The 23,227-nt window shown below is 38.8% G+C and overlaps 1 protein-coding gene across 6 annotated transcripts in view; it reads left to right on the top strand.

Moving 5' to 3' along the window:
• Positions 1–23,227, top strand: part of DMD (dystrophin) — a 1,886,383-nt gene that overhangs the window by 713,061 nt on the left and 1,150,095 nt on the right. For all 6 annotated transcript variants that reach the window (XM_074968560.1, XM_074968534.1, XM_074968525.1 and 3 more), the window contains 5 exons: positions 395–550; positions 5,401–5,571; positions 8,130–8,312; positions 9,503–9,637; positions 10,715–10,864. In XM_074968560.1, coding sequence (XP_074824661.1) covers positions 395–550; positions 5,401–5,571; positions 8,130–8,312; positions 9,503–9,637; positions 10,715–10,864 — 795 coding nt within the window. The remainder of the gene's footprint in view (positions 1–394; positions 551–5,400; positions 5,572–8,129; positions 8,313–9,502; positions 9,638–10,714; positions 10,865–23,227) is intronic.

Below are 23,227 nucleotides of genomic sequence, written 5' to 3'. Positions count from 1 at the left end.
GGATAATTCCTGTGATAGTCAAGGAAGATGGCTTTACAAACCATTTGTAGCACCAGAGTGATGCAAAAACACCGAATAATACTGAAGAATTGAGCCCCATGCCTCTTAAACATTATGCCATATTATAATTCTGTATAAATGTTATTAATTCTTTTTTATCTTGCATAGAAAAGCTAATCCTATAAACTCATTTTAAGACTGTTCTTCCCTCTACTCTGTATTTTGCATAATATTGTCTATTAATTGTGGTCATTTCAACAGGGATCTGGACCAAACACACACATAGTAGCAGAATATTTTATGCACTTACTTTATTGGACAGTTTTATAGAAATGGCATATCTGTAACAGTATCTGCATGTGTTGTTTTCATAAACCTTCTACTATTCCTTTAGGCCTTAGTAAATGATATCCAGACAATCCAGCCCAGTTTGAACAGTATTAATGAGGTTGGGAAGAAAATGAAGAATGAGGCAGAGCCCGAATTTGCTTCCAGAATACAGACAGAACTAAAAGAACTCAATGCTCAATGGGAACACATTTGCCAACAGGTACTGACTCTCTTGCTGTGACTGGTTCTCTTTTAATTAACTTTCAGATTTCTCATTGACATAATTCCTCCCCCTCTATGCATAGCCAGTCAATGTGAGAGAGAATCTAGACATTTTTGCTCATTAACCTTCCATTATACAAAGTTTATCTAGCATGTAGAAATATGTGCAAAGTAGATAACTTAAACTATGCAATTTAGTCTAGCTGTACATCTTATTGCTGATGTAAAATTAGCTCTTTACGATATACACTTATTTTGAAAAAAGATTTCCATCTGCCAACATCTAAACTTCTGCACTGGGTAGTTTTTATTAAAAACTTTCTTTTGCTTCTGATATTTTATTATACTGACTAGTGATTCTCAAGATCAAGTCCTTCTAGTATTCAGAGTTCAGTAACTTAGAATTATAAGTGATATCTACCCATCCATTTAAATTAGTGTCACAAGTGCCCACAAATGTAAAGGACAGGTGGTATGCAGTATTGACCTGAAAGGATAAGTGTTTTATTTTTACAATGTTGATGGTGAGCCAGTGATATTTACCCATAAAGAAAACACATCAAACAGCTAGCAGTGGTCAGTGTAAAGTTACCACTTTGTATAATATGACTGCTAATGGCATTACATAGTAGAGATAATCCTTTACAGTGTATAGTATTGTATAATAGGTATTCTTCTAATGTTTCACTTGTTTTATCTTTAGTCCTGTTAAATCTGGGTTATTTTAAGCTTTTTTTGTTTGTGTGCTCTTTAAAACAAGTTCCCATGTTTACATATTAAAACTGTTGACCTCAAGAGGGTCTGAAGTTTTCTAAAACTTTCTTAAAACACAGAAATACAATGATTGTTTTGTACTTTTTTGTTTATCTTAAAATTGGCAATTTTTAAAAAGGGATCTCTATATTTAGTTCATTATAAATCATTCTATTTGGATTGACCAATCAGGATCCATTCCCGCAAACTGAAAAAAGCACGCTTTCTTTACTCTGGAATGTCTTATATAAAGAAAACTAAAGAAAAATATTAAAGATGATCCATTCTTCTTTATAGAATTTTAATTAATCCACTTCAGCATCTCTTGACAGATCAAGAGCATTGCTTTCTTCTTACTTACAGTGGCAGAACTGGTTTCAGAGTAGCAGCTGTGTTAGACAGTATTCGCAAAAAGAAAAGGGGTATTTGTGGCACCTTAGAGACTAACAAATTTATTTGAGCATAAGCTTTTGTGAGCTATAGCTCACTTCATCGGATACATTCAGTGGAAAATACAGTGGGGAGATTTATATACATAGAGAACATAGAGGTATTGGCACCCTGACAGCAGGATTGTCTGGCTATGTAGACTCCCTCTTCAGGCCCTACGCTACCAGCACTCCCAGTTATCTTTGGGACACCACTGACTTTCTGAGGAAACTACAATCCATCGGTGATCTTCCTGAAAACACCATCCCTCTACACCAACATTCCACACAAAGATGGACTACAAGCCGTCAGGAACAGTATCCCCGATAATGTCACGGCAAACCTGGTGGCTGAACTTTGTGACTTTGTCCTCACCCATAACTATTTCACATTTGGAGACAATGTATACCTTCAAATCAGTGGCACTGCTATGGGTACCCGCATGGCCCCACAGTATGCCAACATTTTTATGGCTGATTTAGAACAACACTTCCTCAGCTCTCGTCCCCTAATGCCCCTACTCTACTTGCGCTACATTGATGACATCTTCATCATCTGGACCAATGGAAAAGAAGCCCTTGAGGAATTCCACCATGATTTCAACAATTTCCATCCCGCCATCAACCTCAGCCTGGACCAGTCCACACAAGAGATCCACTTCCTGGACATTACGGTGCTAATAAGTGATGGTCACATAAACACCACCCTATACCAGAAACCTACTGACCGCTATTCCTACCTACATGCCTCCAGCTTTTACCCAGACTACACCACACGATCCATTGTCTACAGCCAAGCTCTACGATACAACCGCATTTGCTCCAACCCCTCAGACAGAGACAAACACCTACAAGATCTCTATCAAGCATTCTTACAACTACAATACCCACCTGCTGCTGAAGTGAAGAAACAGATTGACAGAGCCAGAAGAGTACCCAGAAGTCACCTACTGCAGGACAGGCCCTACAAAGAAAATAACAGAACGCCACTAGCCATCACCTTCAGCCCCCAACTGAAACCTCTCCAACGCATCATCAAGGATCTACAACCTATCCTGAAGGACGACCTATCACTCTCACAGATCTTGGAAGACAGGCCAGTCCTTGCTTACAGACAGCCCCCCAACCTGAAGCAAATACTCGCCAGCAACCACACACCACACAACAGAACCACTAACCCAGGAACCTATCCTTGCAACAAAGCCCGTTGCCAACTGTGTCCACATATCTATTCAGGGGACACCATCATAGGGCCTAGTCACATCAGCCACACTATCAGAGGCTCATTCACCTGCACATCTACCAATGTGATATGTGCCAGCAATGCCCCTCTGCCAAGTACATTGGTCAAACTAGACAGTGTCCATGTAAAAGAATAAATGGACACAAATCAGATGTCAAGATTTATAACAATCAAAAACCAGTCGGAGAACACTTCAATCTCTCTGGTCACTCGATTACAGACCTAAAAGTGGCAATACTTCAACAAAAAAACTTCAAAAACAGACTCCAACAAGAGACTGCTGAATTGGAATTAATTTGCAAATTGGATACAATTAACTTAGGCTTGAATAGAGACTGGGAGTGGATGTGTCATTACACAAAGTAAAACTATTTCCCCATGTTTATCCTGCCCCACCCCCTACTGTTCCTTAGATGTTCTTGTCAACTGCTGGAAAAGGCCCACCTTGATTATCACTACAAAAGGTTTTTTTCCTCCCTGCTCTCCTGCTGGTAATAGCTCACCTTAAGTGATCACTCTGGTTACAGTGTGTATGGTAACACCCATTGTTTCGTATTCTCTGTGTATATAAATCTCCCCACTGTATTTTCCACTGAATGCATCCGATGAAGTGAGCTGTAGCTCACGAAAGCTTATGCTCAAATAAATTTGTTAGTCTCTAAGGTGCCACAAGTACTCCTTTTCTAGTGGCAGAACTGTTCAGCTTTACAGAGCGCACGCTCTGGTAACGTGCCCTGCGCACCACCCTGAGATATTTTTGACCCGCCAAGAAACGCAAAAGCTTGTCCATGGATCTCTCTCTCTCTCAAACTGCTTTTATATATATAAAAAAAAAGAATTTGAAAAATAATGCGACTATAGTCAGCAACCAGCCCAAGATTGTTTTTCAGTGTTATGCATTCTGAATGGGGACTGAAAACTCTACAGATTTCCATACATACACTTTTAACTGTAGTTTAAATTAACACAAACCAAAGTACCTTAGGTTTTAAAATTAGATTCTAGCCAAGTATTACCACTTGTCATACTTCACTTACCCATGCTGCTGAGAGTGAACCATGCAATGCCTTTCCATCGCCTCTGTCACTGGGCACTTCTTGCCTTTTATGCTGAGAATGAAACAAAAAAAATTGTCTGGTGAATTTGATGTCTCTGCCATAAAAAGCAAACCTTCAACTTGATGAACTGAATGTCCATGTTCTACTTACTCTTAGCCATATTTAACCAAGAAAGTAAGGTATGTTACGCAACAGACTTAAACTTGAGGTATATTTCACTAAACACTCTGTTGACAAACTGTACTACCATCATCCTCTACAGAAGGAGTCCAGTTCAAAGAACTCAGTGCTTACCCTTGCAAAATATAACTCCATTCAGAGGTTTAGAGAAAGTGCTATTTAAAGTGAACAGTTTAAAGCTTTCCATTGCATGGATAAATATCTGAGACAGATTAACAAAATAATACTTTGCCCTCTCTGTTTAGAGATTTTTCCGCCGAAAATCTTTACAAAAGCAGGAATATATGTTTCTCCCCATTTTATAGAGGGAGAAATTGAGGCATGGATTTTGTAAGTGGCTTTGCTGTTGCAGAATAGTTTAATTATATCTGTTGGGTTAACAAGTTTGTAAAAAATTGCTGCTGTTGTAGTGTGCTTCTTTGAAATCTGGAAAGCACTTACTTGGCCCAGTTCCACAGCCCTTTCTCAAAGAGGTCCCTTTCACTAACCTGCCTTGGAGCTTTTAGTTGTTTGTTTTTATTGTGCAGTATTGATGTATGTAGAACTTGTTTTAAAGATCTGCTTTCTTTAATATCTCATGTACTGCTTGCTTACAGAAATTCCAGTTAAAATTCTGCAGGGGGAAAAAGCCTCTAAATTCTTGATGATAAAACTTGTGGATGATTGGGGTTTTTTATTTTATTTTTTATGGCTTGCATGATATTCTATCAACTATGCTGATGATGATCAAAGTATACATTGCCAATGGGCATTCTTAACATAGTAACTTCAATGATAGCTATTAAATACATACAAGAAGTGCGTATAAAAAGCATTTCAAACTGCAGGCATTTTTTTAAAAAATGTGAGGAAAATCAGCTAAGATTACCACATATGCATGCAGAGTGACCTACACCTTTGTAGATAAGGGAGAATTGCCAGAGGGCAATCATGTACTCTTTTATAAATCTTATGTGGCCACTTGAAATGTTATCTGTTCTGGGGCTACTGCTAAACAAGATGCAACTTTGTGTGCCTTGTGACTCAAAATAGATACTTGTTAGGCTTCAACTTTTTTAAAAAAAAATCAATATTTATTTGATTCAGTGTTAGCATCTGTAGTTTTTACTTTTTACAATGATGATGACCTTTATTTTTGTGCAGTAGAATCTTATATCAAATACCATTTCATGCTTCTTTCTTAAAGGCCTATGCTAAGAAGGCAGCACTAAAAGGTGGTTTGGATAAGACTGTTAGTCTTCGAAAGGATTTGTCTGAGATGCATGAATGGATAACACAAGCTGAAGAAGAATACCTGGAGAGGGATTTTGAGTATAAAACACCAGATGAATTACAGAAAGCGGTTGAGGAACTGAAGGTAAAAGGCAGACTGAATTGTTTAATTTATGTCTGAAGCTCTTCTTTGAAGCCATCGCTGCACACAATCTGTTTGCTCATTTAAAAGAGTTGCTTTTTATATCTAGTTTGAAAATCTGAAATTTGAAGTGATAGGTGGCTTAAAGTAATTTGTTTCAATTTAGAGTCTGTTGAAAGATATTTAAATCTTCACAGTACTCTGTTGCTACAGGGTTTGGGTATGTTTGGTTTTTTCCCATTGCTTTATTGGATTTTAGATTCTTTGCAGTCTGAGCATTAATTTAATTAAGCAATAATTTCCAAAGAATCAGTTGTTAGCAGTAGTTAACCACTAGATAATTACTTGATAAATCAGGGTGAAATTGGTTTGATTGTTTAACTATTACATTAAATCGAGAGAGACTATCATTTAGGAATTGAATGCAGGTGTTGTGCATTTATGATTTATTAGTGGATACTCTAGATCAACTGCAAGACATGGGCTTGATGCAGGAATTTACGGTGTGGGTTATGCAAGAGATAATCATAATGGTCTCTCTGGCCTTAAAAAAAAAATCTCTTTGTTATGCAGAGGGTTTTATGGAAGTTTGGAAGCATGTACCCCTGCAGCAGAAGAGTTTTTCTTTACCAGCTGATCGAAAAGAAACCATGTAAATTCCTAAAGAAATCAAAATGGGACAACAGTGGTTTGCTGTGAATGAAATGTAACCCAATATTAAAAGTCAGCATATGCTATTGGGGCATAATTAATGTGTGGAAATATCTATATTACAATAGTTCATGGCACTTTAACGATATACTATCCATTGAAACAGGTGTAGTAAGAAAAATTATGTAAAATTTCCTAATGGGTCAGTTTCCCAGTGAAATGCAGACACAGTTTTTGGCCTAGCATAATACTTCATACAAATATAAGAGAATAAAATACCATTACTGAAGTCTGCGCACACAAAACATGCAATTTTTGACTAGATATAAACAGACTTGAATAATTGCCATTCCCTCCCTGGCTTTGATCATATCGTGAATACAAATTCTAACGAACAAGACTTGTACTTACCCTGACAGTACTTCTACATTACTGGGCAAAAAGATATTCCCCAGCCTAACATGCCTCAAAGGAGAGGCAGGTAGGAAGGAAAGGTATATTCCCACCTGCCCTATCCATTGGCACATGGAGGGGGCCCAGAGCATTGGGGGAAGCATCCAAAACCTCCTGAAAGGATGTTGTAGGAGATACGTTCCTCCTTTTGTGCTGAGACGCTCCAGGAGGAGTTCCTCTTGAACCTCCCACTGAGGTGGTGCAGATCTATACTATTCCAATGGGGTACAACTGAGCCCATAGGTCCCAGTCCTGAAAAGAATTATGCGGGTGTTTAGCTTTGAACATGTGAGTAGTTTCAAGACTCCACTGAGACTTATCACACGCTTACTATTAAGCACATGCTTAAGTCTTTGCAGGATCAGTGCCTCAATCTGGAGACATTTTGGGGCAGGGAACTGTTGTCTTACATATCTGTAAAGGACCCAGCACATTAATGGTACAATGTAAATAAACATTACCTTAGTATTTTTAGCAATGGCACAGTAATGTCTAAAAGTACCAGTCACAATCAGGACCCCGTTCTGCTGGGTATTTTATAAGCCCCTAAGGAGAGACTTTACCTGCACTAAGGAGCTTCAATCTAATGAAAGTCAACTCATAACTAATGAGAGTAACAAACAGTAGGAGAGAAAGAGAGCACAGATGAGGGTAAAAGTAATTAGTTGTTGTGATTATGTAGGCTAACAATGAGAGCAGCCTGGTGGTTAAATGTGGTTTAATTATTTTTAAAATTTCCTATTAAACTGTGGTCCTCTGTGATTGCCTAACATTTACTTTTCTTTGACCTTTCTCACTGGGATCGCTGCTCACTTCTTACTGCATCTTCCTCCAAAACCAAGCCATGTTCACACCTCAAGCCTTCCATGCTTCGCTGTTACTCCAGGCAGTGCTATTGCATGAGGGATTCTCTCCCTACCTCCTCAGCTGATTCTGCGGATGGATGGGACAATCCAAAGAATGCTCACGCTGAAGCTTAAATTTGAAAATCAGCTGTGACATCACTGGAGTCCTAGAAAGAAAATTGATTTTGTTTTAAATCTCCCCAGCTGACTGTGCACTGTTAAAGATGGTTAATTGAATTTATTTGGAAGTAACACAAAATATGTTTTAATCTGTAATTTGAAGTATTGCGGCATTGATGCCTGAAGCATTTTCTCAGCAAGTATATTATTGAAATTTTGTTTTCTCACTGCTCCAAAAGATTCAGTAGTTCTATATTGTGTAACACATTTATTTGTTATTCATGATAAACTTGTATGTTGCCTCCAAAATGAAAACAAGATGAATACATTTTCATTGCACTATCAAAGATGATATCAGGATGGTTGGGAATTACATCCTTGATTCTTCTTTCTTTCAACCTATGTAGAATCTTGACGCAGTTATTTGAACTCTGCTTTCTTCTCCACAAGTCATGACCAAAGTCATGACCATCATTTATTTCTGTTTTACAGAGAGCAAAAGAGGAGGCCACACAGAAAGAGGTGAAGGTGAAGCTACTCACAGACTCTGTGAATAATTTTATAGCAAGAGCTCCACCTGCAGCTCATGAGGCCTTAGAAAAGGAACTTGACATATTAATTACAAACTACCAGCGGCTCTGCAGCAGGCTAAATGGAAAGTGCAAAACTCTGGAGGTCAGCTGTTTTGTTGGTCTTTAATATTATAACTACTCAGATGGATTAGCAGATGATAAACTCTTATCTTTGTCCCCATTACTACTGTCATGCTAAATAAACTGTGCTCGTATTAAGTTGATGTAAACATAGTTAACCACAGAATCACAATAGTTATCCTGATGGAGCACAGTTATATATTCCGCAATGTCTGGCTAAACACAGTGGAGAGTAACCTACCACAGAGATTTTAAACTTGGAAAGGATAGTAAGGTTTATGGAGTTTCAGAATGTTTTACTTACAGTGCCTTTGTTTAGGTAGATAGCTGAAGATGATATTAAAATAGCAGATTTTTAAATTATCTGAAAATAACATAATTAAGTTGGGGATTTTATGTTTTAGCAGTCAGTTTTAAATTCTAGCATCTAGGCAATCCTCAACAATTGCATTCAATGTGGCTGAGAATCAAGTTGTGTCTAAAATATAGTTCAGTTGAAACTGATGAAAATGTTGTTTCTCTGAAACATCATATTATTATTATTTGTTTTCAGTAAGGGATTTAAGAAAATTGCTAACCCATATAACTTTTTCTAGAATAAATCTTTAAATAAAATTTACATCTTAAAGGCTTAGAAGAAAATTGGAAACAAATATATATTGATTAAATAAAATATAGATATTTTCAAAATCAGAGTAACTGTGAGGATTCTATGAAAATCAACTTTTTTTTCACTAGACTCTCCTTACCTGCTACTGTGTTGGCCTTCTGTTGAAGGCACCAGGCACTTGAAAGCGCTCCAGACATGCATGAAACTCTCGTAGATGCCAATAAACTCTGGAAAAACTGTGCTTTGAATGTATTGATTGAAAAATGTCTGATTGACTTTGCTTTTATCTACAATGACGTGATCAGTTTGTTTTTTAAAGAAGCGTGAAACTATTTAGGTACAAAATGGAAAACTTGTGATGAGCCCATTGATATCAATGTGGTTCTGTAAATGTGCAAAAATAATTTTGAGATCTGCTCGTTCAGGTTGGAGAAAGAATATAGCATGTGGTATTATAGAGGGTATAGGATTCAACAGAAAACTTCGGAGGGAGACGACTCAGAGGGCAGACCTTATGTGGTGGGATTAATGCCAGGAAGAAGTAGCTATGATTTTTTTTAGTAATTTTGGTTTTCTATCTAAATGTACATTTTTTTCACCAGGAGGTATGGTCATGTTGGCGTGAGCTATTGTCCTACTTGGATGCAGAAGAGAAATGGTTGAATGAGATGGAGCTGAAACTCAGGGCAACTGAAAATATCCAAGGAGGTGCAGAAGAGATCTCAGAGGCATTAGATGTAAGTGCTGGCGTAACTGATATAAAATATCAAGGCACATATTGCATTACACCAACACCATTTTGAAAAACCTTCCATTACATATGAAAGAAACCATAAATCTGCATAACTATTTGGGAAGATAACAGACTATTTGAAAATCACAAAGTGCTACTTGATTCAACAAATCATAATTTGATTTTAATATGTGTGCATGTTTTATGCTGATAACTACCATGTCAATGGAATAGAGTAATCCCATGTGAAAATACTGATTTCTCATGTATGTTGTTGAGGATAAAACATAAACTCTTAGAAATCCTGGCCCCACTGAAGTCAATGGCAAAACCATCAATGATTTTAGTGGGGTCTGTATTTTATCCATAGGGTCTGGTCCTTTCAGTCTTTATTCATTATGTATGAAGGCAATGAGCTAGCTATGAATTATGTTTCGGTTTGTCTACATGAGGATAAAAGCCCTGCCGCATAGCCATGGCTGGTCCAGGTCAGTTAACTTGAGCTCACGGGGTTTGGGCAGTGGGGCTAAAAAGTGCTGTGTAATCATTTTGGGCTCAGGCTGGAGCCCTAGCTTTAGGACCCTCCACCCTCACGGGATCTACACAGCAATCTTTCAGCCCTGGAGCCAAAGCTCCACAACCTTGAGTCAGCTGATCCAGGCCAGCTGCAGGGAGGATGTTATGATTTTATTTACATAATTTTGATTTTCTATTTCAATAGACATTTTTTCACCAAGAGGTATGGGCATGTTGGCATGAGCTATTGTCCTACTTGGATGCAAGAATAAGTCGGCATTATTCATATTTAAATTTAAGCAACTTTAAGGTTAAGTACTATGCTAGACTTGAGGCATTAGTTGCAAAAGCATGATTTTAGTAATGCATAGTGAAGAGTACTTTGTGGCATAAATATGAAATTGTTTGATACTTTGATCTGATGTCTGCACTTCAATTGTGTCTGAAATGGAGGGTTTCTCTCTTACACGTGAATGAGAGATGAGTGCTCTTCAGACTTTTCTGCTGGTCTGAAAAAAAGGAGAACAAATCATGATCTTTATGGGTTTGTTTTTTTTTTTTTTAGTCTTTGGAAAGCTTAATGCGACATCCAGAAGATAACCGCAATCAGATTCGGGAGCTGGCACAGACTTTAACTGATGGTGGAGTCTTGGATGAATTGATCAATGAGAAACTGGAGAAATTCAGTACTCAATGGGAAGAGCTGCAACAGGAGGTATGTATAATAAATCATCCCACTTTTTCATTCTTTTACCTTAAACAACTGGCACTCTAGCAGTTGACCTAATTTCCTAAAAATAAAATTAGCTTCCTAATTGCATAGGATATTTGAAAACAATAAGATATAATATTACTATGCTTCCTTGTATTGTTACCAAGCAGCACTTTACCTTAGAAACAAGGGAATTGCTTGGGTAGCCCTAACACTTCAAAACTCGTGTCCTCCCTTGAAAAATATCTGTGGTGAATTTAATATTCAAGAGCCCTATTCAGCACTTCTTACTCAGGCAAAACTCCCACTGGGAAGCCAACTGTTGTTTCAAAATTAAATGTCAAGTGTAATATTCTTTCACAAGTATATTTTCTGCCGAGCATGTCATAAAATGAGAACTCATGTCCATAAATAGCTTTGTAGGAAAACGTCAATAAAGCAAATACGTTTAACATGAGCAGTGTGAAATTTGGGCATCTGACACAGTTCATAATGATTCTTTTTGATGTGGAAGTTGTTCAATCTACTTTGACTGAGACTGAATACTTATTACTAATTCTTTGACAAAACCTACTAAATTCTTTATGATTTTGCTGAGAAATCTGTTCAGAACTATAGAGTGAGAGAGAGAGAGTATGTTTTAAAATCCTGTTGGTATAAAAAATAAAATAAAAATCTTGCTCTGGTGTTGCCAGGAAATAGTTTAAATATTATTTCCATTGACAAAATAAGTTTCATTTTTTGAACTAAGGTCTACATGGAACATGTAGTTTAGTTTGAAGGAAAATGTATTTATGAAAGTGTGGGGTATGTTTGTAATGGTAGCAGTGAAATAAGCAAGTGGTTGAGAGAGGTTTTTTGAAATCAAGAAGTAAGGTGAAAATCTTGACACCTGCTACTGTGGTTTCTTTTCACTGTCTGACATGAGTAGAAATGTAGGATAGCTAGTAAAAAAAAATTACAGGTAGTAACAGCTCTGTGTCACTTTCTAATGCCATCCCAGAGTGCTTATTTATCATTCTCATTTTGAAAAATACCAGAGTTGCGTAAATGAAAACTAGAAATATTTCCGGAATAGAAGTAGTGGCCTGACTTTATTATCCAATTGGACCGTAGCTATTATAATGAGGACTAGATTGCACTGGTTACTTTGGTGCTCTGCGAAGGTAAAATCATGGGATTATAAAAACATATCTTTAATTGTTCTTTATTGAGTGGATCAACCTTACTTTAAAGTAAATGCAAAACTTTGGTGGGGGGGGGGGAAATCAATGAAAAGAAGTTGAATGTGTTGTACTAAGTGTGAGAGACAGTAAAAGAAAAACATGGGAAACTAGTCTGCCTTTGCCATGAAAGGAAAATTAATTTTAACTTGCCAGTCTACAGTGTGCATCTGTGTTTTATTTGGGAGCTGAACTCTAAGGAGACTTGACTGATAGTAATTTGGGAGGTCATGTCAAATGACTTCAAGAAACTTGTAACATGAGGGTTTTGCACGTGTAGCCACTTGTGAGCCAGTGTGCTCATGCAACAGCACCCCCTTTGGTCAGACAGAGCATTGCACAGAGTTTACTTGATCTGGCAGGATGGTCCGTCAGCTCCTTTTGCCTGAGTCTGCATGGTAGTCCAATTCTGGGCTATGAAGTGGGTTAGTCTTGCTGAGGTGTGTGGGCTCTTCCCCTTATTCCTGTGGGATCTGGTACTTTCAGGATTTGGAAAACCCTTTAGTTTTTAAGCCTGAGGGATTGGTAGGGGAACCCAGGCTCCCCACTCCATTTGGTTACAGATCAGGGCCCTTAAACCAGACAGGGGGAATCTGTCCTCAACAACAACTCCTGGTGTACCCTGAGCTCCTTCCTACCTACCTTGGTTTCTGTCGGCTTCTCTAGCCTTTAGATCTGGTCATGCCTTCTCTGCTTGCTGGCCCGTGTTTCCATTTCCAGTCTGCTTGCTCCTCTGGCAGCAGCCCCGCCCCTCTGCTTCTCAGATGTTTTATTCTCCCAGCTGCTGTAAGGCTGCCAATAAGCCTTGGCTGAAAGTTCCTGCATTAATCCCTTGGCTGCCTGGCCAGCCTGAGGTACATACACCCCATGCCATCACTGTTGATATTAATTGGGATTATGCAGGAGTATTTAGCAGGATGGGGAATGAACCCCGAATATCTTATTAGATTCTTTCTCACCTCCAAGTGAGAGCTTGAATTCTGATTTGTAATGCATTTGCTCCATTGCTATAAAAGCGTGGGAGAGTAAGGGAAACTTCATTTACTCCACCTAGTTTTTAATGGAATGATCTGAAATAGACTAAGTTATTTTGCAAACAAGAAAACAGGAGAAAACCTCTTCACTAATAAATTAATATATTCTCTAATTTTTATCTTCTACTGTATCCGCTCTGATTGTATCATGGGCAGCCAAACAAACCTATTTGCTGAGCTACAGAATCCACCTTTCAAGTCTCAAATCAACCTGTTATGCTGAACTTTGGAAATATTGCTCCTTGAGGGTTTTCTGACCTCTGTCATAACTGATCAGTAGAGGATGGGTAATCATTTCCTTTCTCAGACTTTTCATTTTGTTTAAATCCATTGATATTAGCACTGATGTGAAGCAGTTTTTTCTAATATAGTTTGGTCTAGATTTGTGTTTCTTTTAGTTTCCAATCGGTATTGGAATTTGATACTGTTTGTATGCTGATACTTACGGTTAATACAACTTTATGGTTCATAAACTGAGCAATCAGAATTTGGGGAATTCTAAACATAAAGGTTAAACTCTCCAACTTCGCTCAGGTCCCTTATGCATATAACCATAACAATGGTTGGTTCTTATTTCATTATAGCTGGAGCACATTGTGACATGTATAATTAAAGTACTTTAAGGATATGTCTACAGTGCAATAAAACACCCGCAGCTGGCCTCTGTCAGCTGATATGGGGCTTGGTCTGTGGGCTATAAAATTGCAGTGTAGACGTTCGGGTCTGGAGTCTGGGCTCCAGCCCGAGTATGTACACTGCGATTTTACAGCTCCATAGCCTGAGCCCTGTGAGTTTGAGTCAGTTGACAGGGGCCAGCTGCAGATGTTATATTGCACTTACCCTAAATATTTGCATTCATATCGTGTTGGTTGAATTGACTATAAAACTTGAAAGAGTGGAAAAGGAAGCCCTGGGTGTGAAAAAAATTAAATAAAGTATCATGCGTAGTTGCCAAGTTTTGTTCTGCTCCAGCTATTGTACTTTTTTTTTTTTTTCAAATGTTCATACTTGAAAATAGAATGTCTATAACCGTAAATGTATGTGTGTGGCCAAAATAATCTGCTCTGAGCAGTGGCCATTTCTAGTTAATAGATCTTCACCAAACTTATCAAGGGGGAGATGAGTAGAGGAGTCCGAATAAGAAACTGGAAGGTAGCTGCCTAGGTCTCTGCTTGGAGTTGCTGAGGAAATAGGTGAATGGGGATTGGTGGTGCTGGAGCTACTGGGAGACGAGTGGTTGCTGGGGTTTCCTAGGTAGCAGAGAACTTCTAGTGGGTAGATGGTGCCAGAGAGAGAATTTGTTCCAGGCTCACTGTGAGGGAAGGTGGGGAATAGAAGGTGCTGTGGAGCTTGGACATTTTGGGATGGCAAGTAGATGGTGGACGTTGGGGCAGGAGGCTTCTGGGTAATAGAGGGTGCTGGGACTGCCCGGGCAGAAGGCAGCTGGGTGGTAGAAGGTGTTTGACTTCCTGGGCTGCAGAGGCTGGGACTGGGGAATGTGTGTTGGTGTGCAACTGGCTGCAAGGAGGATGGGTAAGGAGGGAGTGAGTGAGCTGGGTCTGATGTTGGGCTCGGATCCAGCAGAGGGAACAGAGAGATGAGACCCCTGTCTGCCGGCTCATAAAGTGCAACTGTGGCCTATATTGGCCAAAAAGGGGAACTGCCTGCATCTGTCATCTTCCTTCAGCTAAGGCAGATGGACAAGAATCCAGCTGAAACGTTGGAATGAATTAGAGGGCTGCCAAATGCACGGATATCATATAAGATACATGGCACTTGGCTTCCCTGATCATGTTTGTGTTCTCTGCTCAAAAGGCAGCAACTTGTTCCATATTTCCTGATGGCACAAGAAAATACATTGGAAAAGGATTCTTGAAGGCAACTGTATATGAGTTATAACAGTGATACATTTTCATTGTGTCCCCCCTTCCCAAGATGCTTAGAAATTCATTCATACTCAAGCACAGCAGGAATAAAGAGACTATGCAGTAAACTAAGGTTCAGGCAGAGGCCTCAACTATATTGAACTTAATCCTTAGGGGTTTAAATCCCCTCAGTGGCTAACTGGCACCGACAGTATGGGTAGGCATAAAAGGGGCAGCCCTGGGGGAGGCTTGGGGGGCTATAGCCACCCCCAAATTTGCCTTAACCCCTGTAGCCACCTCTTCCAGAGCTGGGCATCTGGCTAACAGCTGCTGCTCTCCGGCTGCCCAGCTCCTGGTCCTGTGGCAGTCTCCCCTTCTTTGGGAAGCTGATCCATGACTGGCATAGCTCCAGGGGAGCTCACCGGATGCTAGACATGGATGTGCCCGAGTGGGACTCTGCTGAGCGGGGGCAGGGAGCCTGCCTGTGCTGGTGCCTTTGGCTCCGGATTGAGAGCTGTGACTACCGCTGTACTGAACAAGCGTTCAGACTCCTGAGTGCTCGGCTTAAAGAGACAGTGCGCTGACACTCTCACTTGGGCACACACAGTCTCCCTCAACACTGCCACCAACTCTCTCTCTCTCTGTCTGTCCTCCATCCCACATACACCCCCAACACACATGCGCACACACACACACTCCCCCACTTACTCCCCAAAACACTCACACTCACTCTCTCTCTGTCTCCCTCACACATTCCCTCCTACACACACACACACACAACCACACACACTCTCTCTCTGTCTCCCTCACACATTCCCTCCTACACACACACACACACAACCACACACACTCTCACATAGCCCCCCACCCCCCAACACATACACTCACTCTTTCTCTCACATGCAGTGTCCTGCACTTTTGTTTGTATATATTTTGTTCTCCTTTCAAGGATAACCTAGATAAACACATGTTTAAGTGTGTATTGTTAAAAAAATAAATAAGTATGTGTGCCCACCAGATGTATAGCGCTATTCCTCCAATTTTCTGTCTAGCCCACATTAACTCCCTCCCCCAGGAAGAGGCTGGAGCTGTCCTGGGCATAACCATAGGGGAAGACCAACCTTAGCCTAATGTAATCAGCACCATTACTAAAATCCCAGACCCCCCTAACTCCTATGAGAGTTTAGGATACAGTCCCCCTTTCTTCACCAGACTTTGCAGCCCACCCCTTCTACATACAGTGTAAGACCCCTCCTGCTGATCTTACCCTACCCCTCCTACTGGTTTATCAAGGATCTGCCCACCCTTCATCCAAAAACCCTGCACTGGACCCAGTAAAAGTTACGACAAATATAGAGAGACACCTAATCAGATCACTATCCCTTACCAAGCCACTTTCCAGCAAAAAAAAACCCACACTAACTGGGCCAATTTGGCAGTGAAGGAAAAATTCCTTGCCTCCCTCACAAAAGGCAAATGGCTGCCCTTTGCCACCTCTGGTTGCTTGGTCTGGGTGTGGCTATTTATTCCAGGAAGCTAATTAGGCTCCTTCTGCTCCTTTCCAAGCAGCTAGTTCTGTTCTACCAATTTCTGTTGCCGGAGAGAAAAGTTCTCTCCCATCATGAGGGACCAAGGAGAAGGGAACATGGAGATGGCACCATCCCCACTTGTACAAGGATCCCTGCTGGTCCATCAAAGCTTTCCACCTTCACCCACATGTTCAGACCAAGGAGGCATTTCTGTGATAGTGAAGTTTTCTTTTCCATTTATTTTAATAAAGAACATATTTTGTGACTTGCAGTCTGTTTATATATGTGTTTCGTAATGGGAACAGCTATCTACCTGCCCTCTTTATTTTCTTCTCTGAGTTACTTAACTTCTGTATGAATCCAAGCCTATTCCTTAGGGATCTAGCTATATATTCTCCAGCTGCTGTATCACCACTGAAAGAACAAAAGTGGGAGTGCTCCAAGTTCTATCAATATAGGGAGTAGTGTCTTCAGGTTGTCTTACTGAGGGAAGGGATGGGACACTATTCTGTCTTCATGATACTTAAACCATGAATAATAAATCAATTTCTCATGCCAATTGTAGGGCTTTGGAGATTTACTTATGAAGAGGTAGTGTGCAATGCCAGACTTCCAGAGAAGGTCTTGATCAATCTGTAGATAAAAGATATGAAAAAAAATGAGACTGTCATACTAATACTTTCATTTTAAGTGAAGAGGAAAAATTGTTTCAAAAGTATTACAGTTGCAGTCAACTTTTAGTCTTCTTGTATTTATCTATCAAGCTTCCTCTTCCTGATTAAAACTGGAGGGTCTCACGTTTAACAAACTATCAACTGTGAAAACTGTATCTGAAGATTAAAAAAAAATCATAGTAACCTAATAGAAAAGTTACTTTACTCAAATTAGAGAGACAAGGTGGGTGAAGTTAATATCTTTATTTGGACCAACTTCTGTTGGTGAGAGAGACAAGTTTTCAAGCTACACAAAGCTCTTCTTCAGATCTGGGAAAGGTATTCAGAGTGTCACAGCTACATACAAGATTGAACAGATAGACTATAGGCTACTTATGCTAAACTAAGAGTCCATTCACCAGCCTCGTCTCCCTAATATACTGGGACCTACAAGACTACAACAACACTTTACTCAAGTTACTCAGTCATACTGTTTACTTGTCCTAATAGTTACCTTGCCTTTTCTCCCAGAACAAAATTCACTTTTTGAAATGTTTGACTAGAGAAACCAGTTTTGCATTCCTTGCTACGAAGATTCCTCGAAATTGAATTTTCAGTCCTCTCTGTACCCTCAAATTGTGCTTCCAGGATCATGCAATGTCCTTGCAGAATAATGCATTCCAGGCACAAAGTAACAAATCTGTTCAAGGTTACTGTATTTTGAACTGGCTATCTAAACCAGGTCTCGCTATTTACTTTATTTGAATAATTGTGCAGGTAATGTACAATAATCTCATTGTGAGCAAAAACTTATCAGTGAAATATTTACTCTGTTAATTGAGCAAACAAACCAACCTATTGCAATATGACTGGTTCGTGAGAAGAAACTGTGCTGCTACTGAGTGGGAGAGATTTCTCTTCAGAGGCGGATACTGTTGTTATCTTTGTATTCCTTCTCTTCTGTAGTTATCAGAGGAAGACGGTGTGTTTAGTTTTCCCTTTGATTGTGTTGGGCATGATGGATAAGCAATATGCATACCCACTGTTGCCTTTTCAAGTGACTGATTCACATATAGCCGTGTGGAAATGTGTAATACTGGTGCCCAGAGAACTTGAAGTGCTGCAAGCAGCTGTCATGACATTCCTGTAACTTTGAAAGTGACTTGTAGCCCACCCAACGCATTTGTTAGAAAGTGAGGAAAAGCTTCCATAAAGCTGGGAAAAGATGTTCGAATTTAGATTTGCGCTGTGTTGAATGGAAGTTTATTCTTGAGGGCCAACCCCTTTTCCCCATCAAGATACCCTTTAACACTCCCCAATCTCCCTCCCTTCCACCCATTTTTCCAAACCCTGTGCTGTATTTATTCATTTCATTCATTCATTCAATCAATCTTTTGTTCTTCTCTTGTGGTGAGTGGGGATATCCTTCCTTCCGCCCACCCTCTCATTATCTCTTCACGGACTGCTAACTTGGCTCCTCTTCTGACTTTTGGAGAACTGGCAATATCAGCCTCATTCTGTGCAGTAATAATCCCCAGGACAGCAGTATGCCCTTCTTGCAATATCTGTCAGTTTTGGAACACAGAATGAATAAAGATGTCTCTCACCATGGAACCAAGAGGTCAGGGGTATTTTTTTTTTTAATTCCAGACAATTGTATTTTGTAGCCCCTTAGCTCAAAAATAGTGTAAGAAATATTGCTAAAGTTTCTAAGAGAATTACTTCTGGCATGAGGGCATGGAAAATATCAGTCCAAAGTTGACTTTCCAAATGTTGAAAGCATGTGAAAATTGTGTTTATAATGAAAGTCCCAAAATAACCTTATCTATTCCCAGACAAAAACCAAGTTAAAATTTAGTTAAGGTTGAGAAAAAATAAAAGGAGTACTTGTGGCACCTTAGAGACTAACCAATTTATTTGAGCATAAGCTTTCGTGAGCTACAGCTCACTTCATCTGTAGCTCACGAAAGCTTATGCTCAAATAAATTGGTTAGTCTCTAAGGTGCCACAAGTACTCCTTTTCTTTTTGCAAATACAGACTAACACGGCTGCTACTCTGAAATCTGTTAAGGTTGAGAGTATATCAGTAATTTGGAGAAGAAAAAAAAGGGATGTAATTATCCCAACAACATACATTATAAACCAAGAGTTAAGTTAAATTTAAAATAAATCCAAATATGTTAAGATATGGAAATGCACAGTTAAGGCACGCAAAGAACCTTGACTCTGCACTGGGTTAACACCATCCAATAACCAGAAAATATGCATGAGTTTTAACCATTTCAGAAGTCTGAAGAGTCTCTTGTTCCATTATTGAGATGACACAGGACAAAAAAGTCTAACTGGATGCTAACTTTTTTAACAGATGTTTTATTAATTTCAACTCAAACTAATAAAGTCACTTTTGAATTCTGAGAAAATTCATTCTGTAGTCAAAGAGTAAGTGCTGTAATTTGGGAGTGGATATGCTGTATTTTTCACAGATAACACAGAGATTACATTCTTCAAGTGTAAAACTCTGTTTTCCCTTTACTATAAAACTGACTAGAACCTCCATAATATATATATGGAACTACCTGTACAACTAAGGTTATTGAAAAGATTAATTGTATTATTTGAGAAATACAGCAATAAGTGAACATGTATTAAAAGGCTACATCATAATGTATACCAAAAGGGATTTTATCAAGAGGCATGGGGTATAGCGTTAAGATTGAATGAGCACCTTTAACTGTCATATTTCTTTATATTTGAATGCTTCACAGTGTATCCTAATTTCTCTTAATGTAAAGTTTTTATATGGAATATATTTAACATTTAGTGTGTCTGCTGAGTTTTCCAGATGTTGATTCTTGAATTATACATTGATCTCAGTTATTTCTGTACTACAAAGTAACAATTTTATGCTAAAGCATTTTAAAAATATATAAAATGGCCATTGAGACTGTCAGAAAAATTCAGTAATTAACATGTTTCTGTTTTCATTCTGCAGTTTCCTAAAAGCATAATTTTTTGCTTTTATTTTTCTTGACAGCTGTCAAAATTTCTCTAGGTCACAAATATCTAAGCAGTTGGTGCTTGCCCTGAAACTTCCCATTTACCAATAAACTGTTGGAGATGTTGCTTTACATATTGGAGCCCTCAGCTTTATTGTCTGATCTGATAGTAGGGCTAGAGCCTCTTGTTTTGCTCTCAAACCTATTTATATACTGTGGTGCTGAACCATTCATTCTGGGTGTTCTTCCACCTAAAGGAAAGTGTAGTTCAGCTTAAAAAACTAACACACGCAATGAACATATTTAATTTCTTCACTATCTTGCTATATGTAAAAGACATTTTTCAAATGTTAGCTAATTTTCTTGCACTTGTGGCCACTGTTGATCTCAAGTCCATGCCTTGCCAATACACTTCCCTGTATGTATGCTGGCTGTTCCTAGGCCACTATTCCTAAACAAAAGGTTACAGCCCAACCTAGCAACAAGTGTCCCAGCATTAGAGAACACACAGATTGTGTGAAATCCTACTGTATAGCAAAGTACGTGGTGCTCTCAAATGGTAGCCACTGTGAGCTAGATTTTCAAAAGAGCCTAGGGGCAGATTTAAGTGCCCAGCACCTACAGTTAGGATGGATTTTCAGAAGAGCTCAGCCCCCCATTTACATACCTTAAGAACCACAACCTCATTTCTGTCCCGACAGAGATGCAACAATGTAGTATTAAAAAAAAATTAGAAAATATTGCACAATGTTATTTCTGCAATTTGGTTTAAGGAATATATAAATAACGTTTCATGTATAATACATCTGTCATCCTGGTCCTGAAACATAGCTTCTATGCTGGGGGATAAACTAAGTAGTTCTATTATTTATTAAATTAAGTTATTGTATTCTAATACATATTGCTATAATTTGTTAAAAGGAGACATTTGCATATTTTAATATAACTTGTTCCCACTTTAACTTTAAAATAGAAATCTCTTTCTTTACCAGCTTACTTTGTTTTCATCTTATGTGGAGTGGTTGGTTATTTTGTAGAATTTGAGTTCAGGAAAAGTGGAACTTCTTAAGATATTTAGAGAGATGAAGTAGTGTGTGGGAATGGTAATGCAGGTTTCATTTTAGGACTGCCAGCCTGGAGAGTGTCCTTTTAAAGTAGTGTTTCTGAGTGTTTTATTTTTCACTGATGCACACACCTCGAAAAATCTAGATCATGTTTTTAGATTGTCCTAATTGTTATTGTTAATAAATTTCACTGCAGTTTATTTACTCCCAGTAATAATACTAATATAGTGCCAAGGAGCCTCAGTCATGGCCCAGGACCCCATTGTATACAATCCAGTATAGCACCTCTGTCCCCCTATGTTTATAATCTAAGTACAGTACATAACAAATTTGGATGATGGCTATTATTTTAGCATCTGAAACCTGAAATGAAATCTTATGCACATATGAGCACACAATGCCGGGGGGAACACCACTGCCAGCTGGCTTTTCTAGCTATTAGTTTATGGTCCTCATTTTCAGTCACTGTTCTTATAAATGATAGATGTTGACAGTTTTCAAAACTGAACTTACCCTTTTTAATAAAAGACAGATTAGGGTTCTAAGAATTTGAGGTCTCTTTCCAGAAAATGTCCATATTCACATTGACTATACGAGAAAGTTAAAACCTCAAAGCAGATGAAAGTAAAAGTCATGAAAGTAGCAAAGTCTAGTGGTACATTATGAAGTAACATTGCTTCAGTGATTCATTTGCTGATGTAAAGTGGATTATCTAAGCACAATACCCAGCTGTACAGACATACTTTTCTTAACCTGCCTACTGTAATTTTTTAACATTAGCTTTAACAAAAAAATTTAATCTGCTCTTACTTTAGTACCTCAGGTGCTTCCATTAACACTGACAGCATGGATCCAACCTGCAAAGCTTTTCTGTTCCACAGAAAATTCCTTGAACTGGCAACCACGGGGCTGTTATCTAATAAGCTGTTTAGAAATAGTACAAAGCATCTTACAAACACCCAAAATAGTAAATACTGATAGGGTACTCTATCCTTTCACTATTAACATCAGCCAATGAGAGTGTTCAGAATAATAACTCTCTGACTGACTGAAAGTAAGGACCTGAAAGGACCAGCATTCCACTTAGAATATATTATTACCACAGACACACAAAACACTAGCTGATTGTCTGATAGATATTGCAAACCTTTTTGACAAAAGACATTGGGTCCTAAAAACTGAAGGTAGCTATGAAGTCAGAATAAAATGCCATTATCCCTTGCTCAGCAAACAAATCTGTATTTGGTGTGAACACCCACATCCCATGACCAGACAACATGATAGTCCACCCCCAGCGCCGTCTTACTTCCCCTTTAATTCATAATTTACAAGGAAAGTTAGTCACTGTTATATTATGGGTAGCAATGTGGCTGGACTTCTACACAAAAAAGCTAATGATCCCAAACAAAGACTGGTATCATTGTTTGTCTCTTTTTGTAGCATGGTATGGAAAAGATTAGGCCCCATTGTACTAGGCACTGAAGAAATATAAAGCAAAGGGATGGGGTCCTTGCCTTCAAGAGCTTACAATCTAAATTCAGGTTTCAGATTAGCAGCCGTGTTAGTCTGTATCCGCAAAAAGAAAAGGAGGACTTGTGGCACCTTAGAGACTAACCAATTTATTTGAGCATAAGCTATTGTGAGCTTATGCTCAAATAAATTGGTTAGTCTCTAAGGTGCCACAAGTCCTCCTTTTCTTTAATCTAAGTTCAATATGGGAGACTACAAGTGGATATAACAAACAGATAGTGGGAAGCACAAGGTAATGGGGAGATAATTACAAACAGTATAATAAGCACCAGTCACAGCTTACCAGCTGATTTATCAAGTGTTTTGAATGCATAATGGCATAAATGGGTTGTTGGGGAAGATTTGAAGGAGTGCTTTTCTCAAAATTTGACAAGCACCATTGTACTTTCTCCCATGCTACCTCTTATGCGTGGAAGGAGTTCCCCTGGGCTATTACATTACTGCCCTTTAATCTTTCCTTAAAATGCAGTTT

Source organism: Natator depressus, chromosome 1, assembly GCF_965152275.1.
Source record: "Natator depressus isolate rNatDep1 chromosome 1, rNatDep2.hap1, whole genome shotgun sequence".
Lineage (NCBI taxonomy): Eukaryota > Metazoa > Chordata > Testudines > Cheloniidae > Natator > Natator depressus.
The sequence above is the reverse complement of the archived record's forward strand: the minus strand, read 5'-3'. Positions and strand labels throughout refer to the sequence as shown.